Here is a 19,534-nt window from a genome sequence, read left to right as displayed (position 1 = left end):
TTTTCTGTCAATACCTGTATGTACATCAGTTTGTGAGCAATTTGTATAACTCCTTCGTGGTGTCCTTTTTTTTCTCCGTCATCAAAATTTTTCTGAGTTATAATTTTTTGTGGTGCTACCGGATTTTACTTCAGTAGTTTCATTTATTAATGTGAACAGTAGCCATTATTCATCTTATTTCCTCGTTGCTGTATAAAGGGTGTTTTTGGAGAAGTAGTAAATATTTTAGAAGCTGATCTGTAGACTGATTCAAATAAAACATTCTGTTGACATGTGCTCATTTTTATTGGTTACAGATATACAAATGTTAGAAAGTGACCCAAACAACTACTGACCAAAGGTGTTAAGTAAAGGCAAATGATTAATGTATTGCATGTTGACATCTGTCTCAGGTTCTTTGGCTGACATTTGCTTAACTATTTTCCTGACATTTCGATAGCAGTAGTGGCCGGCTTCAAAAGGTGTTGGCAGTGGACCGGAGTCAAGCTTGCAGTCAGAGTTTATGTGTAGATTCCTGTGCTGCAGCAAATGGTTGTTGCAGGTACCAAGGGAGGACAACAACTGTAATGACCACGGAGAAGCCCTCCATTGTCAGCATGACTGGTATGTGCAATCCCTGGTGATGAGTCCACCAGCTACACTGTAGGGTGAAGTGTAGACAATGCCAGCCGCTTGTGCTTGCAAAATGTCAGGAGAACTGTTATAAAAATTTCAGCCGAAGAACCCGAGTCAGATGCCAACAGGCATTACATCAACAAGTGCAAATGAAAGCTCAAAAATTTTGTGCAAATGATTTCATAAATTCCACTTTCGATATCCTACCACTTCTGAATTCTCATGACAACACCGTGTGTAGTTCTTCTGAGGTCATGTTCTTGTTCATTTATGAGGGCAGCACTATTCATAATCCAAACAGTCAATTCACTTCTAGTGTTTACTTTTTATTTGCAGAATTCACTTTTCATTTGTACCCAAATCAAAAAATCTAAAGGAGTAATGCAACCATTTCCACTGAAGCATCTTCAAGGGAGTTTTAGGTTTAGATTACATGTCAGCTGATGTCTAGAATGCACAGTGCTCTTGTCATACTGGAAGAAAATGCCCAGCCTTGTAACCAAAGGAATCACTTGCAAAATGCTGGAAGCTCGTTTTCAAGTGAGTGTAGTTAACAGAGCCCCGTAAGGCGATGTGGTAGCATAACAGGTCCAATCGTCTGTTATTCTGTCACGCCACACCTCACATTTACAGAGAAGCGGATCTGAAAATGAGTCTCCAAAAAGGCATGTAGGTTTCCATCAGACAACAGATATGGGTTAAGAGTGTTGCTGATACCATTACAAATGAAAGTGGCTTCATCAGCAAACAGCATTAAAGGACTTCCACAGCAATTTGAAAGTAGTCAATGACAAATTCTAATTGCCTACCTTCATCTACTTTTAGAAGTTGTTGAATCCACTGTAAATGGTGAGGACAGATGCTGACCGGATGTAATGTCCACAGTATTCTTTTACATGGAATACTGATATGTGTCCTAATTCGATGTGTGCTTGTCTGAAGACTGTGTTCCACTAGCTGAATGATGCTTTCTCCATGGCCAACACTGAGTATGTTTGCGCGTTGAGATGAAATGTGGCTGCTGGACACCCCAGCAGTTTCATGCAGATTAGTGAAAACATAAAAAACATTCTTGAACATGATATTTTGTGGTTAGAAAATCATCTGCTGTGTTCTCCACAAGCTGCACCTGTGTTTCCACTACAAAACCTGTTCCCAAATAGCAAATTGGCACATATCCGTATGACATGCAATGCATAAACATTGCAGTAGAACTGTCAAGCGAATCATATTCACAGTTAAGGGGACCAATACATCGTGTGGCTAAAAAATGGATTTTTTGTATGGAGTTTGAATCTTTGGAATCTTATTCATGTACTCTCCAAAGGATTTTCATGAAAAATTGGTTTTATGATGTTTATGTTATTTTATTGTGTTTGTGTGTCATTCCCAGATTTACCTTTCCATCTCACTTATCATTTACTTTTTTATGTGAAATGTGTAGCTAACATGTAACAGTGCCATTATGATGCTCAGCTGTTTCACATGTGTTTCATTGCTGGAAGTTTGTTTCTGTTGTTACTCAGATAAGTGTATTTGCATTGTTGTGAATCCAGTTTTACTTAGATCTCACTGAAGATCACAAAACTGAAAGGAGTATTTAAAAAGAGTAAGTTTAAAGACAATCAGCACAGAATGTCCTCTCCTCATATACATATATCACATGAAAATATCACAGCAGCACCAAGATAAAGTACTCCACTCAATACTGCTCACAGTGCTTCATCAAAAAACTATCTCTTTTTTTCTGATGAATATAGAATCATCACAGGAACCAATGAAGAAAGGAAAAATATTATTATAGACATGAATATTTTATCTGACATTGTTTTTAATTTTGTGAAGTGCAAGAAATGTGGAGTATCTGAATGTCTGAAAAGTGGAAATGTGGAGTACGTGAATGTGTGAAGAGTGAAGAAAGTGACAGTGGTTGAAAAGATCTCACAATTGTATTACAAATTGTTTGTTATAATTGTTTATCTGTTGTTTGCTTTATAATTTCATTGAAACAGACTCAAATGGGCCTTGTGGAGCAAATACAAGACTTGTGTACACTCTATGTTCAGTTGGGAAAGGTAAGGCTGCGGGAAAGGTTTTCTGCACTGTCATTGATTTGCATGCTCCAACAAAGAACTTCCACAGTCTGCGAACATTATTGGAGAAAGCATGAAGAATACTGTAAGGGAAGCTGTTGTAGAAAATGAAGGTTGCACGGTCCTTGCCATTGCTTTAGATGGAAGCTTGTAAGAAAAAGGGGACATCTCTCCCTAAACAGTGTTATTACAGCAACAAGCATAGACACAGGGAAGGTGATTGATGTAGAAATTATGACCAAGTATTGCCAAATTGCTAAAGATGAACAGGTGGCAGAAAGGAAGAACACAGATTGAAATGAGGATAACAGTAATAGGATGGAAGTATTTGGTGTAAAAAAAAAAAAAAAAAAAAATTTTGAAAGATCATAAGAGACAAGAGGCATTTGTTACACTCAGTACCTTGGAGATGGAGACAGCAAGGCCTAAAAGGAGTGTAGTAAATTCCAATCTCTATGGTGATGTGGAAATTACCAAAATGGAATGTGTCAGCCATGTACAAAAACATTTGAGGACCACTCTTAGGAAACTGACAGTCGACCTGAAAAGCAAAAGATTTATGATGGTAAACTACTGACAGGGCAAGGTCATTTGACCAAGAATGAAATATTAAAACCTCCAGAGATATGGACAGGGAATGAGAAGGAATAAGGACAATGAGGCTATGAAAAATGATGTATGGTCAATATTTTCTTGTAAATCTTCTATAGTCCCTGCCTGAAAGGTGAGACATCATGGTACAAGATTAACAGGGCAAAAATGACAGGAGAATCTTATTTGCATAAGCATAGTCTCCCAGCAGCTGTGACTAGTGTTATAAAGCCCATATTTAAGATTTAGCCTGGCCTGAGCTATTGAAGAAGTGTTATGGGTGAATCCAAAATTCAAATGAGAGTTTCAACAGCTTGATATGGAATTATTTACCAGAAATTGTGTTTGTAGGTATGCAGACATTAAAAATGTAGTCCATGATACTGTTCTCACATACAGCTGTGGAAATATTGCCAAGTGTTTGGTACTACAAAAATTAGGAATCATTCTTTGCCATTGTGACAGCTGTAGAGTGCAAGATTCTGAAAAGCAAGACAGTCAGCTAGATGTTGCAAATGAAAGCTAGAGGACATGCAACAGGTAGAAGAAGACAAAACAGGCTGTCTTTAGTTGTCTGTGAGCGTTCAGACTCAGCTCATTTTCTTTAAAAGAAATATTCAAGATAATTCAGTAAAATTTAGTACTTACCTAGATAACTGCCATCTTCAACTACAGACTCTCAAATGAGGCGAAATTTTAAATCCCTTCATTTTTTTAAAAAGTTGAAAAAAAAAACTGAAAAATAATTTGTTAGGTTCAGTGCAATTCACAGTAGGTAATTAACTTCTAGTAGAAATTGCATTGCTGTACGTTCAGTAATGTTCTCACAAATGGTACAAACGTTTGGTGTAAAATTAACATGGACTGGATTGGGAAATAAGCTCCACCTATTGGCCCCCGAAAAAATTGAATTAATTATGTAAACTCGAGCATAGCTTCATAACTTGAAATTCAAAACAAAAATTACGATTGATAATTAAACGCATAGCAACTGGAGTAAAAACACGTGAAATGGAAACTTATCTATGTAAGCAGCTTTATCTCAATAATCAATAGAAGTTTGACATGTGTTATATGGAAGGTTTTATTTGAATTAGTCTACACTACATCCTGCATATATATATATATATATATACTATTTCTCCTGAAGCAGTGTATTCCCAATATTTCTCTGTAATACTTAATAATGCATACATTTTTGTTTTGCAGCATGTTATTCTTTCAAAGTTTTGGATTTTTGCTTCGTCACGAGATGTAGACCCAGCACTTGCCAATGTCCTGAAGAAACTGTGTTCGTTGTATGGATCGTGGAGCTTGGAGAAACATCTGGCACTGCTATATCAAGGTAAGAAACTAGATACACTACTGGCCATTAAAATTGCTACACCAAGAAGAAATGCAAATGATAAACGGGTATTGATTGGACAAATATATTATACTAGAACTGACAAGTGATTACATTTTCACACAGTTTGGGTGCATAGATCCTGAGGAATCAGTACCCAGAACAACCACCTCTGGCTGTAATAACAGCCTTGATACACCTGGGCATAGAGTCAAACAGAGCTTGGATGGCGTGTACAGGTACAGCTGCCCATGCAGCTTCAACACGATACCACAGTTCATCAAGAGTAGTGACTGGCATATTGTGATGAGCCAGTTGCTCGGCTACCATTGACCAGATGTTTTCAGTTGGTGACAGATCTAGATAATGTGCTGGCCAGGGCAGCAGTCGAAGATTTTCTGTATCCAGAAAGGCCCGTACAGGACCTGCAACATAAGGTTGTGCATTATCCTGCTGAAATGTAGAGTTTCGCAGGGATCAAATGGAGGGTAGAGCCACGGGTTGTAACACATCTGAAATGTAATGTCCACTGTTCAAAGTGCCATCAATGGGAACAAGAGGTGACTGAGACGTGTAACCAATGGCACCCCATACCATCACGCTGGGTGATACGCCAGTATGGCGATGACGAATAGACGCTTCCAATGTGCGTTCACCGCGATGTCGCCAAAAACGGATGCGACCATCATGTTGCTGTAAATAGAACCTGGATTCGCCCAAAAAAATGACGTTTTGCCATTCGTGCACCCAGGTTCATCGTTGAGTACACCATCGCAGGCGCTCCTGTCTGTGATGCAGTGTCAAGGGTAACCGCAGCCGTGGTCTCCGAGCTGATAGTCCATGCTGCTGCAAATGTCATTGAACTGTTTGTGCAGATGGTTATTGTCTTGCTACTGTCCCCATCTGTTGACTCAGGGATTGAGATGTGGCTGCACGATCCATTACAGCCATGCAGATAAGATGCCTGTCATCTCGACTGCTAGTGATATGGGGCTGTTGGGATCCAGCACGGCATTCCATATTACCCTCCTGAACCCACCGATTCCATATTCTGCTTACAGTCATTGGATCTCGACCAACACGAGCAGCAATGTTGCGATATGATAAACCGCAATTGCGATAGGCTACAATCCGACCTTTATCAAAGTCGGAAACATGATGGTATGCATTTCTCCTCCTTACACGAGGCATCACAACAACTTTCCACCAGGCAACGCTGGTCAACTGCTGTTTGTGTATGAGAAATTGGTTGGAAACTTTCCTCATGTCAGTACATTGTAGGTGTCACCACCAGCGCCAATCTTGTGTGAATGCTCTGAAAAGCTAATCATTTGCATATAACAGCATCTTCTTCCTGTCGGTTAAATTTTGCATCTGTAGCATGTTATCTTTGTGGTATAGCAATTTTAATGGCAAGTAGTGTATATTGAGTGAAGACTTTTGAATCTGGTTACTAGAATAGTTGCTTATTAGGTGGCCATCCCTGTCCCCCTGCTCCAGACATTGGGAGGAGAGCAATATGTAGGTGCCCTGCCTTCACTTCTTATTATGCTCCCCTTTCACATTTTTAGTTTCAGGCACAGTTCATATTTCCAAGATCAATGTAGCAGTTAATCTTATTATGTATTCCTCATATGCATGTAGCTTATAATTTAGCAGTTGTTTGACTATGATTGACATTACCAGAATGAGTTTTTCACTCTGCAGCAGTGTGTGCACTGATATGAATCCTGGCAGATCAAAACTGTGTGCTGGACCGAGACTCGAACTCCCATTTCCTTTCACTTTCACGGCAGTCATTATGTGTTTCCTATCTTTCATGTACATAAACACACATACTGCAGACTGCTATGAAGTGCATCATAGAGGGTGCTTCCCACTGTCCCACTTACTAGGGATTGTTCCCGTTCCACACATGGAATGGCATCCAAAAGGTTAAGATGTAAATCTTTCTTTTAAATAATGTAACAATGATATATATTTCTTTTAAATTTAATGGTCTACATAATTCTATTTGGAAAGTAATTTAGTTTTGAACTTACTTTCAAATTTACATTGTTATTAAGTTCTTCGAGTTGTTTAATATTGGCTCCATTAGAGGCAAACAATGTCAGCTCATCAGCAAAACAAATGTGGTTCAGATAGGCTCCATGAAGTGTACCTACTTTGATTCCCAGTACAAGAATTCAAAGAAGTTTTAGTTGTTACTCTTATCAAATATGTGGTATGGCACTCTATCATACCAGGTGTAGAATTCAATTTGGTAACTGCAAGTAGTGAAAATATTTCAATATTAAAGTGTAACGACTTCTCCAGCCTCCCTGCAGAAACAAACAGTACTGAAATGAACAAAACTAAGATTTACTCTTTTCACTTGAGAGAAGACTTCTTGAACTGATAAGGACAAATGTGACCATGTTTTATGTTCCAAACCACTATGACATATCTGAATGATCTATTAAAAATAAAGAAATGGAACTGCAAGTAAGGAAGTACAGAAAATAGGCACACATTTTGAAAATTCTTCATCTGTCAGTATGAATTGGGTACGGAGAAAATTCCTTGCTGCTCATGATTTTCACCTTGACAGACCAGAAATAATATGAAACTACACAAAGGAGGAGAAGTTATAGGCAACATGCCTTTCAAGGGGAAGAACAAAGAAGCTCTAGAAGAGTCAAGCATGTAAACATAATTCCTGTGTTACGAGCAGTGGTGATCTTGTAGAACAATTAAACACAGGAAGCTCAGTGTGTGTGTTCAGAAATTGTAGCTCACACAAGAGTCATGTACAATAAATGAGAATGTCAGTGGCTGTGAGTAGATTTTGGGAAAATCAGAACACTGAGTTAAAGCAGGCAGGCACATCTTTGAGTACTACATGGAAAGATCCTAACAGTTCCATGCCTTTTCTACTGGTAGTTGCTGAAAATAGGTTTTTAATTTTCCACTTAAATGTGCAAGAACAATCTAAATTAAATAGAGATATTCTTAAACAAAAATCCCTGTTATATCTTCTATACAAACGAAAGCCAGCTCACACTAGTTGTATCTGACCTGTACATTTAACCCTCGAGCAGGCACGATGACGCACAGTGTGTGCCAGATTTATATAATCGACGTATCCAGTGTGTTGGCAACAGTGGAGACCCTTGAAACTTGACATATTCCTTCATTATTGTTCTGAAGACTATTATGTGCAGTGCAGTAATTGTCAGTGCTAAGGAGTTTGTTAAGCAGAGAATTTAGTGTAACGCTGTCACTTCTGCGCACTCGGTGCACCGCGCGACTGGTCGTTTAAGTATTTTTTTACCACTTTGAACATAGTGCATATTTTACTTACAATGCTCCTGTGGCCCGTGTTCGATATAAATTTTTATTTTAGGGAAGGAAAGCATTTAACAAACCAGGAACTCGAATGGTTCTTGAATGAAGATCCAAATTTTGTGAGAGATGTAGACACTATATCGGACTGTGATACTGCTGAGGAAGTGGAGGTAATTACTCGTAGTGACCGTGACACTGAAAGTGAACGAGAGTACGAGTTGGACTAAAATGAGGACAATAATTGTCAACCAGGTTCTATTAAAGGAAAAGTACTAGCTCTGTCACAAGCAAAGTGAGAAGGAAAAATATTGTAAACGTTTTTCCTGGACGCAAAGCTATTGCCAGGGATGTAACGGCTGAGATTTCTGGATTCCTCAAGCTAATTAACATGGAAATGATCAATACTGTTGTGAAATATACAAACAAATATGTTCAGCTCAAAACAGAATTTTCTGATTATCAGAGAGAGAGGAAAAAAAAAAAAAAAAAAGATGAGAAGCGAAATACTGGCACTCCTTGGGTTACTTTATGTCTTTGGAGTGAAGAAAGCTCACCACGCAAATATAATGGAACTGTGGAATACCGATGGATCAGGAATAGAAATGGAAAAGCTGTAATGAGCTACAAGCAGTTTCTATTCTTGCTGTGTTGTATTCATTTCGACAATAAAAGCAAAAGAGAAGAGAGGAGAAGATCTGATAAGATAGAAGATCTGATAAGTTGGCCACAGTACGTTCGATTCTGGATGAGTTTGTAACCAATGCAAAAGTATGTACAGCATCAGTGAGTTTGTAACCATTGATGAGAAACTTCAAGCTTTTCATGGTCGTTGTGGATTCGTGCAATATATCCCCAACAGACCTGCCAAATATGGCATTAAGGTATTTGTGCTTTGTGATGTGAAAACATTTTTTACGAGCTACCTTGAGGTATACTGTGGAAAGTGGCCCAAAGGGCCTTATGCAGTCTCAAATTCAGTGTTGGAAATAGTTCACAGACTTAAGAGTCATATAGAGTGATCCAACAGGAATATGACTAATGACAATTGGTATAAAAGTTGCCCCATGTCTATGTCACTATTAGGTAAAAGACTTATGTGTATTGGGAATAAACAAGGAATTCCCTTGGGTAGCTGCCTAAGAAAAATTGAGTACCTGGTTCATCCCTCTTCGGATATAAAAATGATTTGATGTTGGTTTCTTACGTACCAAAGTAGAACAAGGTGGTTTTGTTGTTGTCGACTATGCATGATTCAGGTACTATCGATGAAGATTCTCAAAAACCAGAGATTGTGTTAGATTACAATACCACTAAGGGTGGCATTGATACAGTTGACCAGATGTGTGGCATGTATTCTGTGGCTCATATAATGAGAAGATGGCCTTTGGTAATGTTTTCCGCTCTAATGGACATTGCTGGTATCAACACCCAGATCCTTTTTTTTTACTCAAATGGACAAAATCAAAAGGTTGCAAGAGGAGTATTTCTGAAGAACCTGACTTATGACCTCATGAAACCACATCTAACAGAAAGAGCCAAAATTCAGTGCCTTCCTAAGGACATATCGCCGTTCCTTCAAAGGTACTGGACAACATCTGAGCAAGTTGAGAAGCATTTGGCTAAGAAATGAGGACACTGTGTTATTTGTTGTAGGGCCAAGAATATTGACACAACAATAAAGTGTGCTTCTTATAATAGTTTTGTTTACAGGAAGCGTACGAGTGTTAGTTACCCCAGTGAAACGTGTTAAGTTACACCTGTACACTCAGGTGACTAGTGATTTGAATCTTGACATCCCTTAAATTCCTAAGTAGTGAACATGGCCTTTCTGTAAGCTATTAGAATATAGTTTCCTCAGGCATTCACTATGAATATATTAATTTTCAACGCTGACAGCAAAATGTAGATTTTTTAGAACTGTGTCATTTATGTGTTTGGATGTATATCAACTTTTCTAAATAAAGAATAATTAACAGCCATGTTAAATAATGAAACATTCTTTCCCACTATGTGAGCAACAGTATATAGATATTTGGCTAGATACGTAACATTATTTCTTAGTATTTTCCACTGTGCCCATAATAAGTGCCCACAATAAATTATTTGTATTAATTACACAAAAAAATTGTTATTTTGATATTATTAATATCATTTTGAGTGATACTATATTTACCTCTAAAAACAAAACCCAATTAATATCAAGACTAGTGTGAGAGCATATGAAAATAACTATAGAAGTGAGCAACGAAAGTGGCACACAAAATGTGTCGTACGACTGCCCATGCAATAAAAAAACGTGCGCCTGCCGGAGGGATAATGAGGAATATGTGTTAGCAAGTACTTTCGGTAGGACTAAAATTAACAATGGAGGAGTAGCTCTCAAACATACCTGTGACCATTCATGTGGCCCTTCTCTGTATACATTCTGTACCCCAGTTAGTCCTCTTTTGTACGAGTCCCACACGTCTTGAGCAGTATTCTAGGATGTGTTCCAAAAGTGTTTATAAGCAATCTTCTTTGTTTACTGATTGCATTTCCCTAGTATTTACCATTGAGCCAATGTCTGCCAACTGCTTTACTGACAACTGAGCCTTATATGATCATTCCCTGTGATATCCCCACAAATTTGTACACCTAAGTATTTGTGGGAGTTGACCGATTCCAGTTGTGACATCTTTTCATTTTGTGAAGTGGAAAATTTTACGTTTATGAACTTTCAAACCAAGTTACCAACCTTTGCACCAAGATCTGATGGAATTTTTGTGCAGTTCTTTTTTTTTTCAGACATTGTTATAGATAACTGTATCATCTGCAGAGCGACTGATGACCTCAGAAGTTAAGTCGCATATTACTCAGAGCCATTTTTATCATCTGCAGACGGTCTGAGATTGCTATTAATTTTGTCTGCAAGGCCATTAATGTACAATATGAACAGCCAGGGTCCAAATACACTACCCTGGGATGCACATGAAGTTACTTCTATGTCTGTCGATGACTCTCCATCCGAGATAACAAGCTGCGTTGTCCCAACTGGGAAAGCCTCAGTACATTTAAAAATTTTGCCTGATATCTCTTATGATCTTACCTTTGATAATAATTAGGTGTGGTACCAAGTCAAGTACTGCAATACTAAGTCAAGAAATACTGGATCTACTTGACTAGGAAGTTATTAGGAAGGCAAAAAGTATGTGGTATGCAGATAGAATAGCTAAGAGTCAGGATAAAATTAAAACCATATGGTCAGTCGTAAAGGAAGTTGCTGGTCTGCAGAGACAGGTCGAGGATATAGACTCAGTGCGTAGTGGGAATGTCTGTGTTACTGATAAGTCGCATATATGTACAGTATTTAATAATCACTTTCTGAATATAGCAGGTGAACTAAATAGAAACCTAGTCCCAACAGGGAATCATATAGTGCTCTTAGAAAAAAGTGTTCTGAGACTGTTACCTGAAATGCTCCTCCATGATACTGACAAGAGGGAGATTGAGTTAATAATTAAATCACTAAAGACCAAGAACTCTCATGGATGTGACGGGGTATCTAGCCCAGTTCTCAGCCATATCTGTAACTTTTCCTTTAGGAGTGGTCAGTTTCCTGACCGATTAAAGTACTCGGTAGTGAAGCCACTTTATAAAAAGGGAGGCATTGATAATGTTGACAATTTTAGACCTATTTCTATGCCATCGGTGTTTGCTAAAGTTATCGAGAAGGTTGTATATACAAGGTTACTGGAGCATTTAAATTCACATAATTTGCTGTCAAATGTTCAGTTTGGTTTTAGAAATGGTTTAACAACTGAAAATGCTGTATTCTCTTTTCTCTGTGAGGTTTTGGATGGATTAAATAAAAGGTTGCGAACGCTAGGTGTTTTCTTTGATTTAACGAAGGCTTTTGACTGTGTTGACCACAAAATATTAGTGCAGAAGTTGGACCATTATGGAGTAAGGGGAGTAGCTTACAATTGGTTCGCCTCTTAGTTTAAGAACAGAAAGCAGAGGGTAATTCTCCGCAATATTGAGAGTGGTAGTGATGTTCAGTCCCAATGGGGCACTGTTAAGTGGGGCGTTCCCCAAGGGTCGGTGCTGGGGCCACTGCTGTTTCTTATTTATATAAATGATATGCCTTCTAGTATTACAGGTGATTCAAAAATATTTCTGTTTGCTGATGACACCAGCTTGATAGTGAAGGATCTTGTGTGTAATATTGAAACAGTAACAAATAATGTAGTTCATGAAATAAGTTCGTGGCTTGTGGAAAATAATTTGATGCTAAATCACAGTAAGACTCAGTTTTACAGTTTCTAACTCACAGTTCAACAAGAACCGATATTTTGATCAGACAGAATAGGCATATTATAAGCGAGACAGAACAGTTCAAGTTCCTAGGCGTTTGGATAGATGGTAAGCTGTTGTGGAAAGCCCATGTCCAGGATCTTGTTCAGAAGCTAAATGCTGCTTTATTTACCATTAGAACAGTATCTGAAATAAGTGACACTTCAACACGAAAAGTAGTCTACTTCGCATATTTTCATACGCTTATGTCGTATGGTATTATTTTTTGGGGTAATTCTTCTGATTCAAAAAAGGTATTTTTGGCTCAAAAACGGGCTGTTCGAGCTATATGTGGTGTAAGTTCGAGAACCTCTTGTCGACCCCTATTCAAAAATCTGGGAATTCTGACATTGCCCTCACAGTATATATTTTCTTTAATGTCATTTGTTGTTGGCAATATTAGCCTATTCCCAAGAGTTAGCAGCTTTCACTCAGTTAATACTAGGCAGAAATCAAATCTGCATGTAGAATGCACTTCCTTGACTCTTGTGCAGAAAGGAGTGCAGTATTCTGCTGCATCCATTTTCAATAAGCTACCACAAGAACTCAAAAATCTTAGCAGTAGCCCAAACTCTTTTAAGTCTAAACTGAAGAGTTTCTTCATGGCTCACTCCTTCTATTCTGTCGAGGAGCTCCTGGAAGAGCTAAAAAATTAAGCAAATTCCAGTGTTACATTGTTGATTTTCTTCATTTAAACTTACGACTTGTCACCTGAATATGTTTTTTTATATTTCATTTTATCTGTTTCTAATATCGTGTTATAATTTCATGTATTGACTCGTTCCATGACCATGGAGACTTCTCCTTAATTTGGTCCCACGGAACAATAAATAAATAAATAAATAAAACTATCTTGATACAAGGGTTTCAGTATGTTGTGAGAAAAGCACGATTTAATTATCACATAGTCAGTGTTTTCAGAATCCATCCTGGTTGGCATGGAGAAAATCATGTTTGTGACACCTCGTAATCTTTGAGCTCAGAATATATTCTACATTGAATGGTAGTTTGTGGCTCACTTGTCTTACTGTTCTTGTAGATATGATCTGTGTTTTAATGAACCACTGGCCACAGCTTTTTGTTTGAAGGATCTGTGGTACATTGTGGTTAAAAGTGGTCTAGAATCTGATAAGGATTCCATTAGTCAAGGAGTTTTGTTCAGTTTCAACAATTTAAGCTTTTTCTATAAGCCACTGACTAATGTGTATTTCATTGTTGTTTTCAGTTATGTAAGAATTAAATTTGTGGAAAAACTCTTGGAATTTCCTTATTAAAAGAACTTTATAAAATTGAATTCAGTACTTCTGTGTTTGCTTTCCTGATCTCAATTTTAAATCCTGTCTTGTCCATGTGTGTTTAGAAACCAACTTTGATGCCACTAGCAGTCTTTACATATGACCAGAATTTTTTTGTATTTTGTGAGAGATCGTTTGATAAAATTCTGCTTTGGCAGTCACTGAATCCCTCATGCATTGCCCTCTTGACAGCCAAATGTCTTTCATTCAGAATCTCTCAATCTATGCCTGCCCGGTTTCACACCTATTATGCAGTAATCTCTGTTTCTTTAGAAGTTTGTCTGCAGTGGCTATATACCATGGAGGGATCTTCTCACCATGAACTGTTCTACTGGGTACATATCTGCCAGGTGAATCACCAACTATTCTAATGAACTTGAACCACAGATCTTCTACGTGCTCCTGTCCAGGTTCAGCAATGGAACATGCCATTACTGCCCTTCATTGTGGCTTATCGACCGTAATCGGTAAAAAAATGCACCAGAGTGGAAGTGCGTTGCAACAGAGCCAGCTGGAGTTGGGTGAGAGTGTTAAGCATTGCAAAGTAAAACAAAAGTGATAGGCATTGTGAAGTAGTGCCAGCTGGGTGTGAAGGACAGAAGCCTTTCCTCAGTTGTCACCACGGAAGTGTTTAGAGTACTTGCCTTAAGCCCTAAATGAATGTAGTCTGGAGCATATAAGCACTTAGCCATTCGTATACTAAATGGCCTCGTCTCAGTATCACATCCTATACCACAAGTCCATGACACCCAGATCAACAGCCAGGAATGCAGTACAGGGCCCGCTGTTTGACCACAAGACATGGCAGCCTACCCTAAGTTACAAAAGAGTAACCATCAGAACAGGGAGCTGCCCACTTGCTGGAGGGAGTTCACGGCCATTGTCAACTGCAGCCAGAGACGTCACTGATGGTGGCATTCGAGTGATGCTGTGCTCAGCCCCGCTCTTTGCACTATCAACACTGTCAGCAATGCTGAGCATCTACTGTTTTGCATGAGAGGCAACAGAATGCCTCTACCAAGCTGTTCTTGACATTCTGTGGCTGAGGGCTGGAATAAAGAATTTAAATGAATAAATCTACTGTTATCCTGACATCTCATTTCACTCTCCATGGGTGACAATCCATGTAGTATCTAACACTGGTATCAGAACATTGATGTTGCCTTCTTAGAGCAATCTGCAGGCTGTGGTACAGGGAGTCAAAAAAGAAATTGTATTTCAGTCAGGGAAAAGAGATTTGACGGTTGTGAATTTTGTAAAGTAGATTTTATTACAAGTAGAGAACCAGTGGATTTGCTATAGTTTTAGAGGTAATGGAAGACATGAATGGTTTGTTCCTGTTAAATGTGCACAGTGTAGCCTTGAGAGTAACTCAGTGTTATATACGAAATCAGTTCCAGTAAAATGTTATATATGTAATCATTGCGGGCATATGGCTAGGCAATGCCGGCAGTTGAAATGATTCATGATTTGACATAAAAATGAATGTTAGAAGAAAAAGTAGCACAAATAACAGTGGATAATACAGAACTGCATGGATCGGTAGAATCACAATTGTCACAACAGAGTGTAATTTGTCAGTTGCAAGTTTAAACACTTCTTTTTGTGGTAAGGCAACTGAGGATGTGCAAACCTTTGTGAGAGACCTAGGAAATCTGGCTCTGATGGAAGGTTGGCCTGATAAGGAATTATTGAGTGTTGCGAAACTGAGAGTAACAGGGGAAACTAACTTATTTAGGGTATACATAAACTCTTAAGGGAGCCACAACATTCAAAGAATTTAAGGAGTGGTTAATTCAGAGATGTACGAAACAAAATAGGGGCAGACACTATATGCAACAAATACCTAAAAGCAATACAGAAGCTGTAGAATATTTAGCAGATCAGGTAAGGAAAATTAGTGGATGTACCTATGTATTAGGCAGAGCCATGCATTGTGCCAGATTTACCCACCCGGGCATGGCTTGGGCCGACCGCTCTGTCCTGTTGCCGCACTGCTGGTACTCGAGCTCAACTGTACAGGCAATAGGGGTGCAAGCTATTGTGCACCATCAAGGCCCAAGGCTTGTCAGGTAATGTATTTACTCAAATCTAAGCTGCACTCGAAGCTAAACTGCACCTGAAAAATGAGACTCGAAATCAAGGAAAAAAAATTTTCCTGAATCTAAGCCACACCTGAAATTTGAGACTCGAAATTCAAGGGGAGAGAAAAGTTTTAGGCTGCACCTCCAAATCGAAACAAAGTTGGTCCATTGTAATATAAGAGACAATTTAGGTCGAATGAATGACGATACAGCTACAGTAGTTTGGTTCGAGTCGTAAGCTTAGCAGTTAAGCTTTACCAGGTAGCCATTGCTATGCGTCAGATGCTCCGTCCGTATTTATATGGGTACCCTTCCTTTTTCACGTGCTACGTCTAGTTTGAATTGATTGCTTATTTTTCTTTAATCTGATAACTGCCGTTATCTTTGTTATAGGTGCTTACGTCACTCTTAAGCTGAAAATGCATTGTTTGCCACATTCTGATAATGAGTGTTTATGGCCTGTCACCGCTCGCGCGGCATGGCTTGCTTTTATGCGTGCTACCGCCGCATACAATTAAAAAAAAAAAAAAAAGAAAGAGAGGAATCGTCTCATTAGCGAAACAATGGAAAGAGACTGCTATTTGTTGTTACTTACAATGATCAACAAGAACCAAATAATAGACTGCGTATGATAGATGTTCTGAATGAGAGTTCAGTGAAAATTTTTCTCCGTTTGAAAATCTTTGCAGACTCCTCTTTATGTATATTCTTCCACGTTGCTGTTGTCTCACTCTAGTTTCGTAGTTTATTAGGCAGACAGGATTTAAATGAGATAGCAGCAAACACGAAAGAATACATGGCAAAATGTTTATATTTGTATTATTCTTATGATGTAGAGAATACTACATGTGATTCACAATTCATGAAAGTTCCTGTTAGCAACAATCTCTTCTCACAGGTAGGAAAAAATTGAGAACATTCAATTGGCCATGTTGACAAACATCCCAAAGAGTCTTGCCAGTCGGTTTTTTGTAGTACATTGAAATGCTGCTACATTCGAAGATGAACAATACAGAATTTGTGTTTACTTTGTTGGATAATGTATGAAAATGCAGTGGTCAGAACTCGGTGCGGAGAAAAAAAGCTCGTCTTCCACTTTTTTTTTTACTGACACAGAGGTTTTGGCGCCAGTATTTATTTTTGTGGCGGCACCTACCAACATTTTTCAGAACTTCCGCTTACTTTGCACTTGATTCTAAGCCGCAGGTGGTTTTTTGGATTACAAAAACTGGAAAAAAAGTGCGGCTTAGATTCGAGTAAATACGGTACCCTTCCCAGCCCGGGTGTCAGCAAGGCTCAGTGCTACGGGGAAGCAGGCAACACTGGTATGGCAGAATTGACTGGCCATGCGGGTGCGGAATTGCTTTCTGAATCATCTACACTCCTTTGAGAATTGTGAAGGTTTGATGTGCTAGGAACAGTGTGTTCTTGATCCTTTACAAAGAAAAATAACTCGTAACCTAAAATTAACAATATTATGAAAAGGAAAGTTGCTACTCACCATATAGTGGAAATGCTGAGTTGCAGATAGGCACATAAAAAATACTGTCACATTCATTGTGGTTTCAGTTGCCTGAGACTGCAGTCGTGTGTGTGAGGTGCGTTTGTAGGAATGTGAGTGAGTGAGTGAGTGAGTGTGTGTGTGTGTGTGTGAGTGTGTCGTCTATTTTTTACTAAGGCCTTACTGGCTGAAAGCTGAATTTGTGACAGTTGCTCCTATTTGTGACTCATCTTCTCCACTCTACAGTGAGTAGCAGCTTTCCTTTTCATAATATTGTTAAATTCCATCCTGGATTTTCCATTATAATGTAAAATGATGGATGTAACACAAAAAAGTACTTACTATGGAAGTAATTGAATTCAAAGCTAATGCTTTTTTAATGCTTTACATTCCACCTATAGTGCTTCAAAAGGGCTTATGAAGCTTTTGCACAATGGGTAGCTCTAGTATGTAATATTCAAGTATTTTATACTTTTCTGTTAATTTAAAAGTTTTCATTATGGAACTGACTGGCTCATTCCTTGGAATTTGTTGAGGGAGATCAACCCGCTTTGCATGTGATATAACTTTGAAATCAGGAACCACAGAAGGTAAAGACAGTTTCAGATTACTTTTGCTATGAAGTTTGTTTCTGGATTTATTTTTTTGTATATGTGTAAGAATATGGCTGGGAGAGTGGTGTGCTGACCACATGCCTCTCCGTATCCACATTCAGTTATGTCTGTGGGCTGAGGATGACACAGTGACAGGTCGGTACCATTGGGCCTTCGTGGCCCATTCAGGCAGAGAGTTTAATTGATATGTGCAAGAAGGAAAAGCCTTTTCGCACAGATATGTGTATGAGACAGGCAATGAATTTGTTACCCCTTTATTTAATAGCATTGGAAACTTTGTCTTTAAGCTTAACCAGAAACTTATCAATGACAAAAATTTATTGTCTGTAACTTAGTCACTTGAAATTTCAAGGAACTGCTTGTCTCAGTTTACAATTCACGTGGATTCCAAAATTATTGTCTGTTCCAAGTGATTGCAATTCCGGTTGTCAATACTAGATAGAGTACAGAAACAGTGTTTGAAATTTTTCCAGATCCCTTCAAATGTTCCTTTATTTTATTCTTGACATTATCATGATGAATTTGTACTAGGTAATCATGAAGCACTCAGTTTGATTGGAATTCAGACAGATTTCCCAAACTGTAAGGCTTTTAATGCATGATTCATAAGGTCTTGCACATTACACAGGTTTGTGTTTGGTCTGCGAAGTACAAATTTCAACTCTTTATTTTTTAACAAAATTTATGTCAAATAAGCTACAGTCGGAAGCCAAACTTTGATAGGGTAAGGTGTTTCCCTGTCAAAGTCTGGTTAGAAAAAGATAAACATCATACAATGTGAGAACAGTTCTACTGCGATAAACCCATCTTACATTCATGTTAGCCAATAAAAATTTTTAAATACTTTGGTTGGTGTTATAAAAATTTGCTGATTAGTAGGATGACCATTAATAAAGTTAACTATTTTTACAGAATTTTAAAGTATAGAGATTTTTTTCATGCACCTAACAATAAGTTGATTTAATAATTACAAGCAACAGAATAGTCTTCACGGGTTTGCCGCCATATCACCTTGTGCAAATTCCACAATATTTCCTCGGAGCAACTGTCGGACATCTTCAGGTGGTTCAACCTTGCTGGTGGCTAGGTACGACTGACAGTATCTGCAAGTTGATGCCCCGTTTCTCTAACATGCACAGGTGTGGAAATTATGCATGTGCAGTGATTTGCAGGTAGATGGTGCCACACTCAAACACCCTCTGCCAAAAATCACAGAGCTGCTCTATTGTATACGCTGTACACTGTCTTTCCCAACAGTGCGGCCAGGCATTACTCACAAAAAAAAAAAAAAAAAAAAAAAAAAAAAAAGTACTAGACCAATGTTATGATGGGTCTGTTATCAAAAAATCTTGATTTTTGTGTCATGATTTAATAGCAGCCAATGCATGGTTCCAGGCTGTGCTCAGTTGAAATCCCGCATCCCTAATAATGAGATTATCGGCTGTATGGATATGTATTGCTTCCTTAATGACATAATCCCAGAAACATGATGCCGGGGATAAAACTTCTGTCTTTTCATAAATTTTTCGTGAGTAACATCTGACTGCACTGTTAGTAAGCACAGCGTAAGGTGCCTGTGCAAGGGTGCTGCTCTGCAATTTTCAGCACAGGACATTTGAGTGTGGCACCGTCTATCTGCAAATCATTGCACATTTGTGATTTCTGTACCTTCGCATTCTTTGCGTGCATGTTCTTGAAACAGGGCATTGACGTGCAGATACCATCAGTCTTACCTAG

At 38.5% G+C, this 19,534-nt stretch overlaps 1 protein-coding gene across 3 annotated transcripts in view; it reads left to right on the top strand.

Annotated features, from left to right (window-relative positions):
* The window catches only part of LOC124795026 (peroxisomal acyl-coenzyme A oxidase 3-like), a 139,944-nt gene that overhangs the window by 103,441 nt on the left and 16,969 nt on the right, over positions 1-19,534 (top strand). For all 3 annotated transcript variants that reach the window (XM_047258797.1, XM_047258798.1, XM_047258796.1), the window contains exon 12: positions 4,509-4,644. In XM_047258797.1, coding sequence (XP_047114753.1) covers positions 4,509-4,644 — 136 coding nt within the window. The remainder of the gene's footprint in view (positions 1-4,508; positions 4,645-19,534) is intronic.

The sequence above is a fragment of the Schistocerca piceifrons genome, chromosome 4 (genome assembly GCF_021461385.2).
Source record: "Schistocerca piceifrons isolate TAMUIC-IGC-003096 chromosome 4, iqSchPice1.1, whole genome shotgun sequence".
Classification (NCBI taxonomy): Eukaryota; Metazoa; Arthropoda; class Insecta; order Orthoptera; family Acrididae; genus Schistocerca; species Schistocerca piceifrons.
Note: the sequence above shows the minus strand (reverse complement) of the source record. Positions and strands in the feature narration are given on the sequence as shown.